Source organism: Lichenostomus cassidix, chromosome 6, assembly GCF_008360975.1.
Source record: "Lichenostomus cassidix isolate B80296 chromosome 6, HeHo_3.0, whole genome shotgun sequence".
Taxonomy (NCBI): domain Eukaryota; kingdom Metazoa; phylum Chordata; class Aves; order Passeriformes; family Meliphagidae; genus Lichenostomus; species Lichenostomus cassidix.
In genome coordinates, this window is record NC_139487.1 from 13,857,838 (window position 1) to 13,879,741 (window position 21,904).

General features: G+C 38.4%; 1 protein-coding gene across 3 annotated transcripts in view; it reads left to right on the forward strand.

The window, feature by feature from the left end:
- Window positions 1–7,709: 7,709 nt before the first annotated feature.
- LOC146435282 (gamma-aminobutyric acid receptor subunit pi-like) overlaps window positions 7,710–21,904 on the forward strand; it is a 46,060-nt gene continuing 31,865 nt past the window's right edge. Inside the window, exons 1-3 of one of the 3 annotated variants that reach the window (XM_085065131.1) lie at window positions 7,710–8,465; window positions 16,485–16,573; window positions 21,692–21,795. In XM_085065131.1, coding sequence (XP_084921257.1) covers window positions 16,518–16,573; window positions 21,692–21,795 — 160 coding nt within the window. In that variant the 5' untranslated portion in view covers window positions 7,710–8,465; window positions 16,485–16,517. Of the gene's footprint in view, window positions 8,466–16,484; window positions 16,574–21,098; window positions 21,244–21,496; window positions 21,574–21,691; window positions 21,796–21,904 lie in introns of those variants that run through there. The other 2 variants (XM_085065132.1, XM_085065133.1) reach the window with 2 other exon arrangements.

Here is a 21,904-nt window from a genome sequence, read left to right on the forward strand (position 1 = left end):
CTCCTCAAAATTTCAATTTTCTAGGCTCACAGCTACCCATTTTTTTAGTTGATATATATTTTAATAACTTAACAATAGAAAAAACATCTTTTGCAGAACTGTTTTACTAAAATTCAAGAAGTTACCCTCTTAAATTCTAGCTGTACAAAAGTGTGATAACTTTCTCTTTGTTTGCATTTTTTATAAAATTCCTGAGAAGTTCTTTTACTTCAGAGATAAACCTAATGCTTCTTCAAAAATGTCAGCACTTTTGCTATAAAAGTTATCACACTTAATTCTAGACATTGTGCACTCATATAATCATTACAGAGCTGCCAAAACCTTAACTCTTATTTCACTGTTGAAATTTACTATTTCTGCAGCTTTGAATTTGCTTTCAATCTACTTGCTTAAGGAAATAAAGTTATCTATTTACTGATATCTATTAGCTCCCATCTAATTTTTCTTGAGGCATTGGGGCATTCATTAATTTGCCTCAGGTTTGATAATTACTCTCAAATATATTGAATAAGCCAAATTTTCATGCCAAGAAACATAGAAGGAAAGCATATGCTTTAGCATAGGTCAGATGAACTACAGTTGCCCCAGAAGAAAGAGAAAATCCTGAACCTTCTCTGTCTCTTAAATCGTTGATAGTTGATGATATTTCAGTCACAGGAAAAAGCATCAGCCCAGACACCCTTTTAGACACCAGAGATTATAGTCATGGGCCAAACATAGGAACTGTGTTCTCACAATGCTGTTCCTCGTAAGTAAAATATTAGAGGCAATTCTTATTTTCTAGCTGTTTACTGTCAGCCCAGAGACAAGGGTAGAACATTCTGCCCAACTACATTGGATTTCCAGGCTTCTCCTTCAATGCAGGTCCACAGCATTCCTCTGGCCTGATAATTAAACTGCAAAATGACTATATACAACTTTGTTTCTCTTCTTGATCATAAAGTAGCACAAATCAGACCAAAAGATTAGTAATTGCATAACTTCAAGTATTGAAGGATGATTTTTAATCTAAATATCAAGACTTCTGTATAATACATTTAAAGAACAGAATGGAAGAATGCAGGGCAGCATTCTGCTGTAATGCAGGGCATCACTGCTGTAAGAACAAAAAAACCAAAATAAGAAAAATTAGCATTTTGGATACTCTAAACATGCTCACATACTTTAAAAAACCAGTAGGTTTATGAGGCTCTGAGCCTCAGAACTTCACATCCCGAGGACCATTTGAACAAAATTCTTTGCTGAGTTCATTAAAAGAGACATTGAAGATAATTCATTCCCTTTTCATCAATTACTGTGTGATTTTGAATCAATGTGGCATTTAAGACTACAGTAGATGTTGACTTGCATTAACTTTTGCTAGGAGATTTCATGTCATATATATCTATAACTTCTTGATCTGCCCTTGGCATTCTCTGTTCTCAGATTTATTTTTTCTTCTAGTTTAACAGATTAGAAATATTTTATTATATCTTTTGAATTAAAACAACTCCCCATGCACTCCTGAGGAAAAGCCAAAATGATTTGAGCATTAAACACACTTCTCACATGGTCTTTTTGCAATTTAAAACTTTTTAGCCCCCAGAATAATGTAGATAACAGTTTTTCTCTAAAATAAGGTCTGGTCTTGCACAGATTAGAATTTTACTTCTGAATTCAATAGCAACATAGGAAAATCTTTTTCATGACCCACATTGCAGATATGTTAAAGTATGATAACTTTCTCTTAGCCTCTTGTGAAATTTCTAGGACATGGATATTTAGGTTTGGGCCTGGAAATGTAGTTCAATATTCTGTATTTATTTCATTCTCTTGCCATTTAGCTCTGTAATCTGCAATTCCAAAGTCAAAATCTCAGGCTCTGAGACACATAACCTCCACCCACTACACAAGAGTCAGCCTGAGGAAAGCCAGAACATCAGGGTTCCTATTCCTTTACAGGGATGTGAGATTTTTGCCCCTGTTGTGTTTCTCTAACCCTGCCTGGACTACATCCTCCTGCTTCCTGCAAACTACAGGAGGCTTTAATGCTGAATAGATTGCTTGTGTCCTCCAAAGGACTGCTGAGGCAGCCACGAGAAAATGCACATCACTACCTTCACCCAGCTACTTCCAATTTTCCCCTTGTAATACTCCCAGAAAAGACCACTTGGCTTATATTGAGTGCGTAGCTACTCAGAGTAAAAATTATTTACTTTACTGTAAATCTTTGATCCAAATATGAATGTCTTACAAAGAGGTTTTTCCAATCAAAAATTAATGTTGTTAGCATGTACTTAGAATGACCTTGTAGAAATTTTAAATTCACCAGCTTATGGTGTAAATATTTATGGGTTAATATTTCTACATAATGAGGTTCATGCACAGTATATTCATAAGGCAGACAGAAGTGGATATTACATTTTAATTGGACAAATTTAAGACATCTTAATTTAAGTGGCATGTAAGAGACTTATCCCTTGCTATTATTCTCCTTGCATAATTTTAAAGTGGGTGAAAGCCTGCAAAATGCCTGTTAGAAATACTTTCTCCATGCTTGAGCCTAAATTTAAAAGAAATATTGGCAAATTTGGAGGGGTTTTGTTGAGTTTATAAGTAGCTGGTAAGCTTTAACAAATAGCACTGCTACTACTGATGCCCACATTTAGTACCAGTAGGAGTTGGATTGTGGGGTAGTGCACAGCCAACTACAGAAACAGATTTTGTCTTGATTTCTTCAGTAAGCTTTGAAAACTGTTAAGAGCACATCAATAGCAGAAACTCTCTTGTGTAAAAAATGCAGTGTTTAAAGGAATAAGCAAAAGAAATTATTTCCTTTTACAAACAAAATAGATTTGTTTGTTTTACAACATCCCTCTAAGCTTTGGCTCTCTAATGTCATGTAATATACTGATATGGAAAATAACAGAACAACCCATAAACAGATGTAGCCATGTGGTACGTGTTCCCAGCCCAACACAATTCCATTTGGGCTGGAAAAATCCTCTTTTCTATCAAGGCAAAGTTTTAGTATTATGTCATCAATTATTTTAGTGTTGCTCAGATCACACAGCAGGTAGGGCTTCAGCAACAAAACTGCGATATACTGCAGCTGTAAGAATTAATATTACAGAATTAATATATCATAGAGCTGATGATGAAGAGATGATAATTACATTATGAGCACTGGTGGCATCTTCAGGCAAACTGAACATGGACAACAGAAAGTGGCACTTTTCCAAGAACCAGTTCTTTCATGAGGAAATGTGGGAAAGGTCCAGTTGCCATGCCAGCTTCTCTTTGAGGAAAACAAGTCAACTTTTTCCCAGTATTTCAGGTTTATCTCTAGGACTACACAGCAGCACCCAAATTGGGTTGGCTGGTCAGTTAGAGGGAGCTTGGTGCCTCACAGCTTTTCCTGGTCCTGCTTAGAACTGGGGCTTGCTGACTATACTCAGTGTATTTTTCTTAGCCCATGTAATACACACATGTGATACACTCTCAGCACATTGTTGATGTCTGTACAGCTCCCTGTGGCAATGAGCATTGTCCAAACTGCTTCTTGCTGTCCCAGTAGCTCACTTGTTGAAGGCTTTTTTTATTGATAGCTGAACATAGTGAAAAGTAAGCATTTTAGGTCAGTAAAAAAACCAAACCCAAATTCTATCAAACCATGTTTGGTTTTTTTTTTTTTTTTTAACAGCAGGAGACATCCCAGCCTTACACATTTCCACTGTTCTACTGAAAATAAACTGGAAAATTGTACATGGTGCAAGACTAGCACAAGCCTGCCTGTTCTTGGCAGACTCAGTTAATCCACCTGGCCTTTCAGACATTGACAGCACCATGCAAAGAAAATCAATTACCCAAGATAATCAAATCCACTGTCTTCACCTCAGCTTTCTCATTCATTTATTCTAATTCTTGAGTATTGACATTAATCTAGGCATAATGGGAACAAAAGTGCTTCATTAAAGGCAGCACCTGAACAGATTCAATAGTGTAGCAAGAGCTAACAAAACTCTGACAAATGCAGCTGTGCTGCTATGGATCAACTGACAAGTGATACAACCAAAAATATGTGCTTCTCAAAACAACCTCCAAAGAAAAAGTGGTTTGGGATGAAGGTGCCTTGCTCCCAGAGAGGCTTCACCCTGAAGTGCTTTGTCACCACAGAGGGAGGTAAAGGTTAGCAGAGCCTTGAGCACAGTCTGAGCTGAGGATGTTCAGGTAAAAGGTGCAGCCTGGCTGCTGTAACAGTGATCAATTCTTGAGATAACAGAGCCAGAGTGCTCACATTGAGGTAGGGTAGGAGACCCCATTTTCAACAAGAATATGCCTTGATTTTGCCATGAGTAATCCTACAAGATGTCAGATGAACATTAAAATAATTCATTAAGTTTCAGTTACTTTAAGGGAAAAAGCAGCAAGTAGTGAATTAGGACAGGAAGTTCACTTGACACTTTACTTGACAAGTAAAGGCTTATGAAGAAATGAAAAAGTTTCAGTCCAAGATGGGTCTAATACAAAAACATCAAATACTTAATACAAAATGATTATGTTTTATGTGTGACTTGCTACAGGTAATATTCAAAGAATTTTCTGTGTGACTGGGCAACAGGATGCAACAAGGAAAGGCATGAACCTTAACTTTGAGCCATTTTATATGCTCATTATTTTCCAATCAAATAATCTGTAAGAGCTGCAGAGTATGTAGCCCCCAGGTCACTGAGTATTACAATAATTTAAAATGCAACTATTCATTCAGTACAAGAATGTAGACTTTCATGGACAAACGCTTCTGCTCAAAAGTAGACCTTGTATTAGAATGCTAATTGATTCATCCTCTAATTTACACGTAATTTAGAGTAATCAGAAAACTTTATTTCCTAAAGACTTCTAAAGGTGGAGCACATTTTATGGTGTTATTTTCATTCCTTCCATTGCATCCACTGGGACATAGAATAATGAAATAGAATTGTTACAGTAATTTCAAACCAATATTCTACTATTAGTGGATTTTGACAGTCCTAAACATTAGTGTTACCTGTTACCTCTTAAAATAGGAAAATTTAAATCAATACAATAGATCAGTGGGTATTTTCTCACTCTTTCTTTGCCTCTTGCTTAGATACAAATTGTATTATGTGGTCTAATTTTCAGGTCCTTGCTCAATACTGCATTTATTCAGTACTCATTTGGTCAGTATGCCACGCATTTTCAATTACTTTAATATATCCAAAATAATAGCCAGTAAGTGTCAATGTAATCAAGTTAAAAATGGGGACATTTTGATTTATGATGCATCTCGTTTTATGTAACAATATAATATTTAAATGGTAATGCTAATGTTGTCTTATTTAGAAGGGTTGTGTGTTATTGGACAAGGAATTCAAGCATTAAAAAAAACAAAATCTCACAACCAGACTGCTGATCAAAATTTAACTTCACCTCCAGGAATCCCTGAGCTACCAAAAGCTCAATGTGTTCTTTATTATTCTAGACATTACAGTTACTGAAAGCCATTACAGATTACAATGTTGTTTAATTAGTGCTGCGAATGTTACAACCACCCTCCGAGGTTGCAAACTGTAAGGAAAATCTACTAAAAACCCAACTTACCCAGCATGGACTCCAATAGAGATGCAGAGGACTGAGTGCACAGAAGGGTTAAATGACTTCTTACTGTGGGCATCTAGATTTTTGTGTTCAAGGAGTCTTTTCTGCAAGCTGTTCTCTGAAACAATTTCATTACTCTTTACCAGCCCGAGGATGGAGTCAGCTGATTTTCCCAGCTGATGAATGGCTCTATTCAAAGACTTAAGCTTTGGGTTAATAATTTAGCCATCCCCTTTGGGGAGTAGCTTAAGGGCAGGAGGGTGGGTTGGGTGCCTCAGAGGTCCCACTGCTGCAGGGAGCACGGAGGGGACTAGGCTTCCAGGAGCTGCCAGGGCAGGTTTGTGCATGGGGACAGACTCAAATCAGCCTGCTGATCCTAAACTAGAGCACCTCTTGCTGAGGCTGAGATAGCCCCAGCAGAAAATTAATGAACAGACAACCACAGGCACTCTGAAAGACCAGTGGAAGCTTTACAATAAACTAGCATAAGTTTTAGCTTCATGTTAATAGGTTTTGCTGACATCCTTAATGTTACAGGCCACAGGAGTTAATTTTTAGTGCTGTCGTTTACTTGCTTGTCTCCAGCAGTCACAACCCAGGTGTTGCTTTAGTTGATCTGGAGTTCCAGTGAGCACTGCTGCTCAGGGCTCAGGTATGAAGAGAAGAATGTGCCCTGCCCCAGACTTTCAAGTGCATCACACCTGCCTTAGAGCCTTTAAATGTGGACAGGTGCCAAAAAATAATATTTTAAAGTGGGAATTTAGTGTTTTCCAGTTGGGCACTGTGAACCGAAACAGGAAACAACACATTGATACTTTGAGTTTTCAAACAGAATATTTTCATTCTGTTTAAATTATGATTTGCAATTAGTGGGAACTTAAAATAGGTCTTTCATAAGTAGGTAGAAAGAGATCCCCAGAAATCTGATGATTTCTGATATTGTGTGTTACATATAACCTGTACTTAGTGTTCTATTGGGAATAACAATCAGCATTGTTTCTATGTCAGCTGCTTACAGAATTGTCTTTCAAGCTGTTTTCTCAATTCTAACTATGAAAGGCCTCATGAGACCAAACTTGCTGATTCTCCCACTTACAGCTGTTCTGCAACAGAAACAGTCAGGGATTTTTTTTCCACTGGGTTTCAAGATTCTTTCTGCTTGACTGATGAATGAAAGATAAACACTCCATACTTTATACAGTTAGACAAACTGTTCAAACGAGATATGGGGGAGCTATCCCAGAGCAGGCACACTCAGCACATACTCTTGACTTACAATTGGATCAACATTCAACATGTGCAGGAAAGAATGGTTTATACATAAATTTCTCCTCCTTACAGATGCGGAAAAAATTAAGAGCTTTAGCACTAACAACAGAAAGGCAAACAACAGTAGAGAAATCGGCTACATTTTTTGCCATGTAGAGATGTATTTTTCCTCTCCTAGTCTGGGCTTCAGATCTTCCCAAATTCTGTAATCTGGGGAGAGTTTGCAGTGTAGTCAGAGCATGTACATGATGTTGAAATAGCCTCTTAGGACAACATGTCGGTAACTAGCTTTAAGAGAAAGTTAAGAAAAAGGACAAGGGGTAAAGGTTTTAAAATAAAGCAGGTAGATTCAGACTAGATAAAGAAGACATTTTTATGGCAGTGGTGAAGCACAGGCACAGGTTTGTCCAAAGAGGTGGTGGATGCTCCATCCGTGGAAGTGTTCAAGGCCAGACTGGATGGGGCTCTGAGCAATCTGATATAGCAGATGATGTCCCTGCCCAGGGAAGAGGGGTTAGACTTGATGACCTTTAAAGGTCCCTTCCAACCAAAATAGTTCTATAATTCTGTGAAAAAGCAAACAAAAATTTTCCCTTGCTTCTGACATGAACTGAGACTGGCATGTTTTAGGAAGCAAAATCTTAGGGCTTTTACTAGTAGAAGACACAGGATTGGGACCTCTCAGCCTTTGTCTTGCTCAACAGTTATCAACTCTTTAAACCCAAAAAAACAGCACCAGGATTTGAAACTGAAACAGTCAAAATCATCTTTTTCCCCTCCTTCACACCTTGGACCAATAATACCACATTTTACTACTGATGACAACATCAGGGAGGGTTTGGTATGTTCCTGTGTGTCCCCCTCATCCACAGTATTCTAGCTACAGGAAATTATTTCTGAGAGCAGATCTTAAATTCTGTCAGAGGTTGTTTTTCCTAACACAATCCTTGTTGGTAATCACATTGCCTAAGTGGTTTCCTTTATCTTAAATTTTGTGGAATGGTGTTTCCCCAGAGAACGTGGTACTTTTGTCTCTCTGAAAACTGCCAACAGCTCCTGAAGTGAGAGGTCAGACAGAAAGCAACATCTGCAAGATGAACGCTTTTCACTTCTGGAAAGACTCAAACAATGTTACCTAAAGGCACCCAGGACATTCCCACATCAAATAGAGAACAAGGGTGGAAGTTTCTACCCTTGGCAGCTGGAATGTGACAACATCAAGAAGAAAAACCGAGGCAATCAGCAGGAAGTTTCATGCAAGCTGTTATGGAGGCATGGCAGAAAAAGAAGCCATGGGAAGTGTTGCCCTGACTTTTGTCGGGCAGGGATCCCTCGCCACCTCTCTGTCGAGCATCCTTTCCCCCGAACACACTCGAAACTGAAAAGGGGTATAAGCGAGATCAAGCGAAGGAGGAGTGGCAAGGAAAGGGCAACGCTTAGAGGCTCCTGCGGGGGCGAGGAGCAGCAGGGGGACATGCATCTCCCTGTGCCGCCCACGCCCGGCCGGGGGCGGGCTCGAACCCGCGGCGCGACGGGCGCAGAGCTCGGCTGGCTGCCAGGCTGCTCGGAGCTCCCCGGCCGCGGGGCTGCGGCTGCAGGTAAGGTGCGCCCGCCCGGGATCCCGCACCGCTCCCTCCTCCCTTCCAGCGCTCCCCCTCCGCTCTGCTCGCTTTTAAAATTTTATAAAATTTGGTATTTCCTCTCTGAGGTATCATTGTTCTGCTGGATAAAAATAGAATAACTCAAATTTCAATTAATAAGTCAAATGGAAGATGTGAGTGTCCCGCTGAAAAACCTGGCTTTGAAAAGCAGTGAGTGGCACATGGAGAAACTTCTCCAAGAAAGATAATGTAAGAGCCAGCTCTCATTTACCCACCCCCTCCCTCTCCCAATACCCCATCAAATCTGCACCTCACCTCCAATGATTACATAGATGAACAATGTGCTAGTACTTAAAAAGGTGTACAAAATTTAAAATAGATCACATTGATTAAACCTGTAGTTGAATACTGAGTAATGAAGAAAGGAAATATTTGACTTTAATGAAAGTATTTTATATCTCCAGGAGGCTCTTTTTTCTAATTATTAAAAAAATCAAATTCCTATATGCACAGTTTCAATGTCTATTGAAACTTTATATACAGTATTCTTAAAGGTTGCTCTCCATCATGAACACTCCAGGAAATTCTAATAACCTATCATAGAATAAAGCTGAAGCAGTTTGTGCTTAAGGAGAAGGAAGATCCTGCAACAGACACACAGAGATTTAACTAATCCTTCCATGTGGTAACAGTTGGGAAAATCTGAAATACATATTTTATTGGGAAAATGCCTCTTGTTTTCAAAGCCCCTCGTGCTTTCCTCTTAGACTGAATTCTTGATGACTTTGAGCTCAGTGCCACATCTCAGTTGGAATAACTCCTTTGATTTTAACCTCAATAGGCACAAAAGCTTGCAGCTGAGCCCAGGACACTCAGCTTGGACAGCACACACATTTTTGTATGGTTGTGCAATTAAAAACATTTTTTCCTGTGGTTATAATTTGTTGTAATATGTAATTCTACTGAGTAATTTTAATTATATTGATTTGTACCAGTTAATTTCAAATACAAAAGCTTCCTACATTTAAGAAAAACAGAACTGCTTTGAAAACTGATTTTGTCCTTGCCAGTCTTTCATCCTGTTGCACTGCTCAGAATGGTTAGTTTGTAGATCTCCTGCTTACAGGACACTTACCAGCTCACTGAGGAATTCGAGTCTAAGACCTTGGACTCAAACTGAGAAGTAGATATTTGATGACTAAGAAAATCAAGATTTTCTCTGGAAGGTTTCAGACATGCGTAACAATAGTCAAACCCGGAAAAGTCTGTGGTTCAAATTCATAACTTGGATGGGAAAAAAGGGCATCTCTGGGGTATATTCCCACCCCTCTTCCCCTTTGCCCCCAAACTAACAAGAACTGACAACTGTAAACAAAACTAATTGTAGACCAAGGGCTGTTCTCTGTCATAGATCTCAAAGGCATGTTGAAAAATATCCAATAAAGAGAGAAGATGGATATGACTGACCCTGATCTGCTACTGCAGGGCTCTTATTTTTCCCTCAGAGCCTCAACCGTGTGTTTGGTGCCAGAGTGAGATGAGCCTCATTCTCCCAGGCCAGAGGCTGCATGGAGGGAAGCTGCAGGAACATTAGTTGGGTCCTGGATGGTTTCTACAATGTGAAAATGCTTGAGCAAAGCTCACAGTCATCAGGGTCTATGTGGGGAGACTCTCCTCCAGGTTAAGGGCTAGAAGATTCTAGATCTGCTAACTTTCATAAGGAACAGTAATTTAAACTGGCACAAGAGAAGCAGGACATCATCTGTCTTTTCAAATCAAGTTGTTATTTTCTTAATCTAAACCAGCATGTCCTGTCCAACTCTCTGGATTTTCAGCTATTTATATTAATCATATCTAGTTTGATAGTGCCCAAACAAAACTCTCCATGTTGCTATTGGCCATAAACCCCCACTATGCTGGCCTGTGTAAGCAGTGAAGCTATCAGTGCTGCATTGCACCATATCTGCCTTCAGCCCACACTTGTGGGAGCCTTACAGAAACCTGGTGACCTGGAGTGCTCACCCAGGCAGCTGCCAGGGCTCAGATGCTCGATGGGAGAGCACCCAAACCACCAGTGTTTGCCACACTTCAGCTGTTTGCGCCTTCTTCAGTCAAAACCTTTACAGAGCTGCCTTGGAGGTTTCACTCATCATTTGCAGCTCTGAGGTTACCCTGCTTTCTGACCCAACTCAAACACATGCATTCTTTAAATTGCATGGAAACTAAGTCCTCTCTGCCCTGTTGAAACCACATGAGTGGGCTGTGAATGGTGACTGTAAAGCTGGTGTGGCAGTGGGTAATCCCCACTTTTCTGTGGGACTGGGTGTGGGAGGACCTTGGAGTGTTGACAAATACCTTAAGAAGCCAGTAAAGGTCTCAGATTTGAGAGACCTGTATTTTGGTACAAGATGCCTCAAACATTTGCAGATTTACGTAGAGGTCCAGCTGCCTAGATAGAACTGTGATGTAGAGAGGGCAAGATTTTAAAAAGTCTATATGCACATAAAACCAGCCGTTATTAACCCTAAAGACTTCTGATTTGTTTGAATAATGGCAGTAATCATCAGCAATGACTCAAACATCACTAATATGCTAGACTTTTGAGTGTCAGCTATCTAAAATCAGTTAGGAACAAGGTGGAGATAAGTTATTTAATTCTCTGCCTTTTAAAACTAGCAAATATCTTCTAGGGTACATTTTCTGTAGATTTCTCAATAGATATAAGCAGAGCTTGTAATGAGCACTACATTTAAGCAGTCACACGAACACATTCCTTTTTTACCATCTATTGTGTGAATATTTATTACTGCCTCCATTTCTGTACATTGTTGAAAGCTTTCAGTTCAGTGTTATGCTGGGTGGAAGTAGGACATCTGACATTTGCTCCATGAAGGTAACTCCTAGAATTGTAGTGTCATCCTAAACACCCGGTTGTTATGAATCAGAAATTAATTTTCCAGGAAAACTGTATAACCCCAACAGCATGTTTGCCAGTTATTTCCCAGCTAATCCACAATATGTACTGTATTTAAAATGCACAGAATGAAAACAACAACAGATAAATGTATAAAATAATCCTATCATAGGTTATGTAACTTACTCTAAGGCTTTGATGTTCATGAAATTTATAATGCAGGGAACTTGGTGAGAAACAAAGACCTCAATCCAGGGCACCAAATGTTTCTCATATACTTAATTATGTAAGTATTAGCAGCATACTGCTAGTCCTTACTCCTTTTGTGGTTAGAAATGCTGATACTAAAAAAACAAAAAACATTAAGAGGCTGCAACAATAGATTTGACTTTGATTCTGACCTTCCAGTGTATTTTTAGGACAGTGATTTTACATATTAACTTGTACATTATTTGGGACATAGAATTAAATCTCTGAGTTGTTGCTGAATCAGCCTGAAATCATGCTATGCTAATTTTTTTAAAAAATAAACGTCTGTCATACTGATTTATTTGGGATAATTGTAAAGACTCTCGTGTAATGCCTATACCTATATAAACAAGTTCTAATTTTAAAATTTCAATTACAGCTCAATTTTGCCATGCCAGAGTAGCAGTTTTCATTTCTGATCAATCTTAAATTAATTCTATTTTTTTAACAGTATGTCCTGCTGCTGTTGAACAATCTCTTTGAAAAAAAAAACCACTTCAGAGCACAGAACTTGAGAAGATGCTTTCAGCAACTTGAAGCAACTTCCCAAGTTTTTCATTGAGAAAATGACACTTCTATTATCTGGCACACGTGCCAGCTGTATTGATCAGAAGATCACAGGATAACTGGAATCCAGTGTTTTGGTTTGAACTATTGCCAGATACAGCAGCAGCAGAGACCTATCAGCCCTTCAATTGCTGACATAACCCAGTCATGACAGATGGCCCCTGTGCTGCCTGTCTGCAGAGAAAACATGACAAGACAGCTACTTTCTATGGACCCAGTAAATCTAACTCTGATTACTTGCCCAGGGAGACTTGCAGGGTTTATGCCCATGCTAGGCAAGATCAGATGTGCCTAGGGTTGAGAAACAAGCTAGCTGGTGTGCCAAAAGCCAGTTTGTCAGCCAAATAAGAGGGTGCCCCTTGTAATAGGATGCAGACACATGCATTTGTCCACTTTCATCAGTCAGTTCCCCAGCTGGACCTGGAGTTTTGCTGTCACTGGGTTTTACTCTTTTTTAATTTGCCTCACTAAAAAAGCTCCCCTTGATACTTTTCACTCAAGCTGCACTCTCTGCAGTATAAATCTTCACATGAAGAGAAATATTTGAATGCGTGAAAACTTTACATTTCTTTCTTTTTATGACCTCTACATTTCAGGAAGTCTTCAGAAGTATCATGAAACTGCATCTATTAGAGACAGGCATCCAGATTAACCCAAAGACAGATATTGTTACTCCACAAAGTGCTTTCTGTCAGTGACTTACTGTCAGACTGTTGTATGCAGCTGACTTTTCCAAGCTGTGGTGGTTTTGGCTGAAGTAGTGTAAATTTTCTTCACAGTGGCTAGTATGGAGCTGTGTTTTGGATTTGTGCTGCACACACAAGTGTTGGTATTTCGGGGATGTTTTAGTTATTGCTGAGCAGAGCTTACAAAGAGTCCAGGCCTTTTGTGCTTCATGTACCACACCACCAGCGAGGAGGCTGGGGCTGCAAAAGAAACTGGGAGGGGACATGGCTGGGACAGCTGACCTCAACTGACCCAACGGGTAAATCCCCTCTGCTTCCAACTCTTGTGACTCCCTTCCATAGCCTCACTCCCTTTCTCCCCTGGAGTCCTTAGTATTTCCAGCTTTCCATCGTTTCTCTCCAGTTGGTTAATTTTGATCTAACAAACAGAGGATGAATTGGAGAATAGATAAGCTCACTGGTTAATTTGCACTTGGAGTGGACAATGCCAGCAGAGAGCCCAGAGCAGGGTAGGCATCTGTACTTCCCTGGCACTCTGAATGAATCCCTCCTGAGTTTCCAGCTGCTTTTCAGTCAAGCACTTAAAGGCACTGTCATTCAACAGTTTGGATGTGGAAGAAAAATGCAACTGTAATGCTAATTCAGTTTATATTCTAAAACCCACCATCTGCTTTTTATTTTAAGATAATTCTACACACAGTTTTAGATGCCTGCAGTAGCAGCCATGGGAATTCAGGCATATGGCCACTACCATATGACAAAGTGTATTATCTAATAATTTCTAGTCTTTCTCATGCACCCACTTGTGCATAAGGTACTTCAACATAATAGACATCTCATCCTTTAATTCATTCATACAAAATTCGCTTCCAGTGAAATCTTTGGATATTGCTACTGCCTTTGCCAGCTGTCTGTCTCACCCATTTCAGCCTCAAAGGTTTGTGAAACTTGCATAATTCGCTTTTCCTGTCATGCTGAAGATAATAAATAACTGAATTCCCATGAGAAATGTCAAAATACTGGACAGCATTTTACAGACCTAATCTGATCTAAATAGAAGTAGAAAAGTGTTGTTGTCTCATCATATGAGAAACTGGGGCAGATTTGTTACCTTCACCTCAATTAAATGTTTAGAACAAGTTGTGTCAATATATGCACAATAATCTGGACAGCATGTACTCTGTCTAGTTAAACCAAATGGCTCAATATTTTATGCAGAAAACAGGTTATGTGTATTTTTCTAGGGTGAGAGGAAAATATTATGGGTTCTGCTGAACTAGTTTTAAATAGTAGTAGCTCCATAGGTAGAAGGAGGAAAGAATCCTGCTGTGAGTGTGTGATATTTGATAAAGAAATGCATGACAGGAAAGGTCCAGATGTGCAAACATACCAAGAGGGAGGCTTTTCAGCAGAACAAACCAGCTCAGTAAGCCCCATAAAAAAGGGGCAGCAGAGCAAACATGTGCGTGCAAGCAATCATGTCCACACACGCAGCAGAGATTTATATATCCAGCTTAAGTATTATCTGTGAAACCGCTTAAGACTCCAGTAGTTACCCAGTTCTATTCCTTGGCTGGCACGCAGTGCTCCTTTGCAGCAATGGCAAGCCAGTTGGGATGGCAATTAGATCTCTTGATTAGTATTTCTTATGCAGAGATCCTCTCCTTTCTGTTGCTTCCACACTCTCTTCCTAAGCATACAAAGGTAATCCATGTACCGTAGCATAGATTTGACCTTTCGTGTGTTAAAGACCAAAATTCTCCACCCCAGCCTCCAATAAAATTGCTGCCTTGGATGTTGGTTCAGAGCTGAAGGTAAACCAGTTGCTTTAGAAAGAAATCAGTAATAAGCCCACTCCTTTTCATCTTCAGTACTGTAAAAACTAAACCCAGACAAGTACAGAAATATCCATAGGTTTCCTTAATCTGTTTATAAAGGATCTTCAGACATATTAGGAGCTCATAGTAGCAATTCAAAAGCTAAATATAAAAGCAGCTTTATGAAGTACTTATAAAGTCAGTAAGAGGCTTTTTATTTTTAGCATATTTTCCTGTGAGATAAAGATAATGAATGTAGAAAGCATCCAACCCCAAAATGAGATACGCAAAAGAGGTCCCACGATCTGCACCAGGAGTGTTACAGAATCAGCATGTAGAGAGCAATGTTCTGACAACACCATCTGCTCATTTGTGCTGTTTTTTCCTATTACCAGCTCTCTTAATGCCTCATGCATGATTTTCTGTGGAAGTCAGGAGTGTGTGATTTATTTTGACATTAATATTTACCAGGCTGGTGTATGCTTAAAGTAGCCAAGATGCTGAGAATGTTTACTTGTTTAAAAGCCATTGAAATGGCTTTCCCTTTACTTTGGAGACATTAGCAACTTATTTTGTCACTTCACTGTTACATAAAAGTCATATACTATTCACATAGCATTAATTTAGGTAAATACCACTAGTTTTGCTCTTACTAGAACTGTAGACTGAAAGAAAAATTACTTTGGTTTTTAAAAAGTTTACTGGGATTTTGCATTTGTTACTAAAGAATGGTGAAACAAAGTTTCAGGTTGTGAAACTTCAAGTTCTTTACAATTAACAATTTAGTGGGAAATTGAAATGCAAGATACTCCTGCAAAACTCATTCTGGACGCTGAAAATATTTTTTTTGATTTCCCCTTTCTAAAACCTAAAATAGATACTTCATTTGCATTTATTAACATTTAACAATTCTCTTGTAGATTCTGGGTAGGTAGCATTCCTGTCATGTAAGGTTTTTTTAGAGTTTCAAAGCAAGTCTTACAAATAAGATGCTGATGAAATACAGCAAAAGTGTGTACAGTCTGTCCATTTCAGATCTGTTGCATGACTGCACTAAACTATGGATTAATACTCTTTTCATCCAGAAATGGATTACAGAGCTGACTGATTTATTAAAATAACCATTATGGATGTGAATCATAGCAAAAAAAGCAGAGAAATCCCATTCAGAAACGACATCTTGCCTCAGCCAAACATTTTCATGAATGCGGATGGTTACATATGATTTATATGCAAAGGATTTTTTCTTTTTTAATAGCTAGAGGTATAATCCTATAATTTCATTCTTTCCTCATTAACAAAAACATTTCCAAAGTTAAATATCAGAGGTATTGATGCTACCCATGTACCAGAGAGGTTGCTCTTAAACAGCTCTGTGTTCTGTGATGGAGTCATGCGTTGTCCCTTAAGAGGAGACACTGATATGCCAGAGATGCACTCACAAGCATTCCTAGCAGAGACAAAACTCAGTGTTTGCAATTCTCCTGTAAAGGATTACATTTTTTTCACAGCAATTACTTTTCCTAATATTTAAAGAACAGAGGCAAAAATCAAAGAGCTGTAGTACACTGGAATGCAGCTTCTATTGGTAAGTTGAAGTAGTTCTGATGCCATCTCCTTTTTTCAGTTTTGAGATTTTTTTAATTGATGTAGATATTTTCTAATATATTTATAGTAGAGGCTATTAAAAATACAATACCTTTAGTCTTTAAAACCTTTGGAAATGTGTGTATTTGAAATGCAAATGTGTTGTAAAACATTACCTCTGCACCTTTTGTTTTAGGAGCTGCAAGAACTTCTGAAACAGCTTGTGACAATGTGCAGTCTCAAATGCTGCAGTCTCAGAGCCCTTTTCCTATTGCTGCTCTATAGGTAAGAAGTATTTGCTAAAAATATTATTTCTGCAACATATAATAATATCAGTCGGTTTATAATAAATGTATAAATGTAGAAAGATATCTTACCACATAACAAAGTAAAATCTTCTTGACATTTGAATCTTGCCTCTTACAAAAATTAAAGAACCTTGGTATTAATAACAGAAATCCAGGAGTGAGCTTCATGCATCTCAGCGGCCTTGATTAAAAGAGTTTTTAATTGGAAAGATTGATGGGGGAGAAAAAGAATGGAATCTTGCTTAAGCATATGAACCCTCAAATGAAGGATTTCTGGGTACAGAGTGAGTATTGTGTTAGATGCTTAATTTTAGACAGGCACACGGCCCTTGCCTGGGGCACAGTACCTTGCCCAAGGATAAAAGTACACAGTCCACCTAGATTTACTACAAGCTTGAGATAGTAAAATAATATTGTGCCCTAAAAGGAGACTATCTTAAAAAGAATTGTCTATTTAAAATTTTGTTTTCTTATTCTCTGTTATGAAATCGTGAAGTCTTTAGGAAATCTGAGTGGTGTTAAGATGGAAAGCAAAAATGATCCCCTCTGGCTACAAGTAACCCTTCTAACAGTGCAGCTGCTGTGACAAAAAATATAGAAATGGAAAACCTAAAATACATTCCTTCCATAAAAATGAGCAAAAATATTCTTTAACTAATTGTAATAAGAAAATGTAAGGATGGACAGGTTAATCATTGTCACCACCACCTTCAGCTGAAGTGTTTAAACTCTGTGAGCCAATTCTCCATCTAGAATTGCCTAACCTACTTCATCTCACAGCAAATTCCTCAAGATAAGATTCTGTCTGAGCTTCAACTCAAGTGGGTGTGCAAACACAGATTTAGATAAAGCCTTCTCTTAGTAGTGGGACAGGTGGGACAGTCCCCTGAAAGTGAGTTTAAAGCATCCACCTCCCCACCTTCTCCAGTGCTATAAGGAGATCTTTGTCCAGAGTTGCTTTAATTCTACCTTCCTTCCCCATCAGGTCTGACTTGCCACACTATAAGTGGATGACTCATGGCTTGGCAATAATAAAACACTGCTAAGAGACCAACAAAATTTCAGAAGTGTCTAAGTAACAAGAAGGCAAAATTCCCCCAGGAGCTCAGCCTGCGGCACATATTCATTATTATCAGACAGACTCTGTGAATCCTCTCACAGCTTCATCAAGCTGGGAGTGTCCAGAAGCACAGGCAGTTCCTTCCTGTGCAGCATCCATGGGAGTTATGTGCACAACCAGCACCTGTACAAGTGCACAGCATGAGCTGGTATGGTCCTGTGGTACCCAAATCCACACACACAGGCTGAGAAGCAGCTCTGGCCCATGGTTATCTCACAGACAAGATGATGCTTGGGTACACTAATGCGTTTTTCCAGTGCATAAATCAGGAGTGGTTTGTGAAAGGGCTGTTAAAAACAAAAGCTATCCTGCTTGGCACTGAAACAGAGAAATACTTCTAAGCAAGACCCAAGGGCTGAGGTGAACCCAAAGCAAGTGCCATGATTTCTTGCCAAGTGCTTCCTTAAATATTCCACTTGGATGAGCTCTGCCTAGCAAGGGAAGAGAGTTTCTTTTATGGAATACTTTACAACCAATAATAATCACAATAATAATGTGTTGGATTTTTTCCTTTCTATGTCTCCCTGCCTGAATGACACTTCTTCACTTCACTTAACATTAAATTACATTAAAATCATACCAAGGACCCATTTTTAGTATTAAAATCTATATCTGGGAAGTTGCCTGGTTGATTGCTTTCCCAGAAGTTTGTTTTGGGTTTTTTTGTTAGTTTTTTTTTTTTTAGGTAGTAATGAAAGAAATGATGTGAATTTGTCGTTATCAGGAATCAGCTTAGTTAAGTATGGGCTATTTGGTCCAAAGGAGGGTTTCCATGTGTTCCCAATAGGGTGTTTTTAACATAAAGAATGCTAGCCTGGGTTTATGGAGTCAGAGAGAAAATTCTGTGGTATGTTTATTTTTTTTTTTTTTGGCCAAGCTTAAGGGCACTTGTGGTACTTCACTGTTTGTTCTTGTATCTGGTAACATAATGCTACAGTTTCAACCTCACAATTTAGTAAAAAAATGGTGACACTACTGTCTGTTTCAAAGCAGAGAATTAACCAGTGACAAGAGTAGATTTTACTACAGTTTATCTGCAAAGACCATATAAACCCTGTATCATTGAGCACAAGTATGAAACTGGAAATAACACCTTTATTTGCATCTGTATGCCCTTCGCCTGTCAGTGAATTGCCTGAAAAAAAGCTTTTTTTATTCTTGTTTTCCTGAGGTAATGTTTCAAAACCTTGTTCAGACTGTATCTGGCATTTTGTTTATCTTCTCACAGTTCTAAGGTGTTTCTGTCTCTTTCATGATACATAACTTCTGACAAAAAATAGCCAGAAAAAATATTCTCGTACATGTGTCTAGACTGTACTTTTGCCTAAATCAGTGATATATACTACTGTTTAGGGCAAATGTTCTTTTTTTCCCCTCCAGTTACCCCATTCTGTTAAGACACTAACTTGAAAGTATCTTAAATAACAAGCAGTTGTTGTACCTTTCAAGTTTGGCCAAGCCCATAAAAATTCTCAGTTTTTGAGCCAGAAGAATAACTTAGGAAAATAAATAATTGTAATTCAGCTTTTATAAAAGCAACCAGAGGGCATTTAACCTGGCGAGTTAAAGCATTTATTATACATTGGCAGCCCAGCAAAGATAGATAATCTCAGCTGAAAAATAATTATATACTCAGTTTTGTTCTGTAAAACCTATTCACTCCTCAGTTGTTGGAACACTTGTTGCAAGGCAATTCCATACTTAGATGCATCCCAAGGTATTTCACATGCACTAAGAAAATGGAGGAACTTTAACATACAGCTTCCTTAACTAGAAAACATATACTTGAGTAAAACACAAATATTGGTTGAAGAGAAGCTTAGATGCATTGATGAGAAGATGCAGAAGTGGAATGAGCCTCAACTTTTACTGTATCCTCTGTGAACGTGTGCAGCTGTGAATGGAGCATGTGAATCAAAGAGCACTTAAAAGGAAACAGAACATCATCCCTTAAAATATAAAAACCCTAAACCACTTAAGGCATGGAATCTCTGTAGGTTGGTTCCTTGTCTTTCAATACTAACTATCTGCTTCTGAGTGTCCCCAAAGTTGACAGAATGATAATACCATTCGTTAATTCACATTTAGGAAGCCTCATGTTCCTCTCACCTATTGGCTTGCTATGATAGAACTTCTCTAAGGTTTTGTGGCCAAACAGCTCCCAGGGGACTGTGCCTCGTTAACTCACAGCCTCAATTACTGCACAACAGCTTTCCCACACTTACTTAACCATAAAACTCAAAAGACCACTGATATGAGGCTGCACATAATGTGTTAATGCGGAAAATGATGAATTACCAGAGGTCATTTAAGGGAAGGACTTCCATGAACATTTTAAAGATAAATTTTAGGAATCAGGAGTTAACGAAAATGAACCAGACCACTCTGCAACTGTATACTGATCAGCAGAACAGTGTTACACCCTTGCAGTGGAAAAGAGAGAACCTTTTCTTTAACATTTCGTAATGTGTAAAACTTATCAAGAATAATCCAGTAAAGCTGTGAAATTAAACTCATGCAGCCCACTGAACATTTAGTTAAAATTTATATGTAAATTACAAAAGGAGAAATATCTATTCCAAATACAGTATTTAAGAAATTAATTACATTCAAATGCATTTCCAGTTTTAACACTTCTATGCAACATAAAACTGGCCTTTTTATTTATATTCACACCTTCACTCAACATGACTGTGTTTGTTTCTTTAGGAAAAAACATACAGGAGAAACTTTCCTTATTTCAACACTGGCATTACTCAAGGGGATACTTAAGTATCAACATAATCCTCTGACAAAATAGAAATAAAAAATAGGGCAAAAAGAAAGGAAAAGAAAAGGTCATTCAAATAGCTAAGATATTTATGCTACAAAGCAGCTAATGAAAAACAGCTACTTCTGTGGCAACCTAGGGTATGGTGAATAAAAAGTTATGCAGCAATAGTAGCTTTTCAAGCCAGTGAACACCACATCTAAAACCGCAGTGTGATTTGGCCACGTGCATTCAGTGAGATCATTTTAGCATTCAAACTATGCCAGTTTAAGATACTGGATTATTTCTAGGGATGAAAGCCTCAGTATCCCGACAAAATATCCCAAGCTTTCTCAGAAACAGAGCAAAATGAAAATCAATATCAAGCTTTGGAAAGGTACAGGAGACCCAGAAATATAATGCAGAGGAGCAGGCAGAGTTTTCAGGAACAGCTCTAGAAAAATCGGAAAGTAACAAATTCAGTGAGGATTTAGCACTGTAAGGAAAGACCCCAAACAGTGGGACAATGCCTCTGCCTGCAGCCAGCTGGGCTTCATTGAGTCACTCAATTATCTGCTTCTCACTTTCATTATTCATACCCCACCTTTCTCAGATCACTGGGATCAAGTAGTTGGTACCATCTGTGCTTAAATTTCTGACGAGCACACCCTGCTCATGGTCTTGGGGTGCTCACCTTCAGGGCTAGGCAGAAAGGGTTTGTAATTATTTATATACGGCTGCTGTGGATTGTATTTGTAGCTGTTTCTGAACCAAGGAGGTTTTTGAATTCTCATTATGCTTCACTGGTTTTACCCAACGGGATTATTTGTGTAACCTGTTTAAAAATTGTGTTTCGAAAGCAGGATTTTGAGAGTGTTTTAATGCACTGGTCTCTGAGGTTGGTTTCTGTCTCTGAGAACTAAATATGATGTGTTTCATTATGTAAAAAGAAGCTTAATTTTAAATGCTGAAATAAACAATCAGCATCCCTTCCACATTCCTAGATTATAACCATAATGCCCTGTTTACAGATAAAGTATTAAAGAAGATTGTTTCTTAGATGGAGTGTTAAGAAATAATAGACTTCAAAGAAACAACAGACTCTAAGGTATAAAACAGATCTTTTTCCAATAAGAGACTAATACAGATAATGAAATCTGATATTTTATGGAATATTATTTTTTATTATAGCCTTTTAAAATATCCTCATTTTCAATTCCTCTTAGGTCAATGCAAATTCCTGAAGCTGAGGGAAAAAGTGAAATTCTACCTCCAACTATACAAAAAATAATAAAAGGATACAACAAGTATCTACGTCCATTTTTTGATAGTAAGTAGAAAAGCTGTTTCAATAAGACTGAGTCATAACATAATGTGGTGTCTGAAATTAACCAATGACAGCAAATGTTCTTCTTTCTGCCCTTTTTTCCCTCTGATGT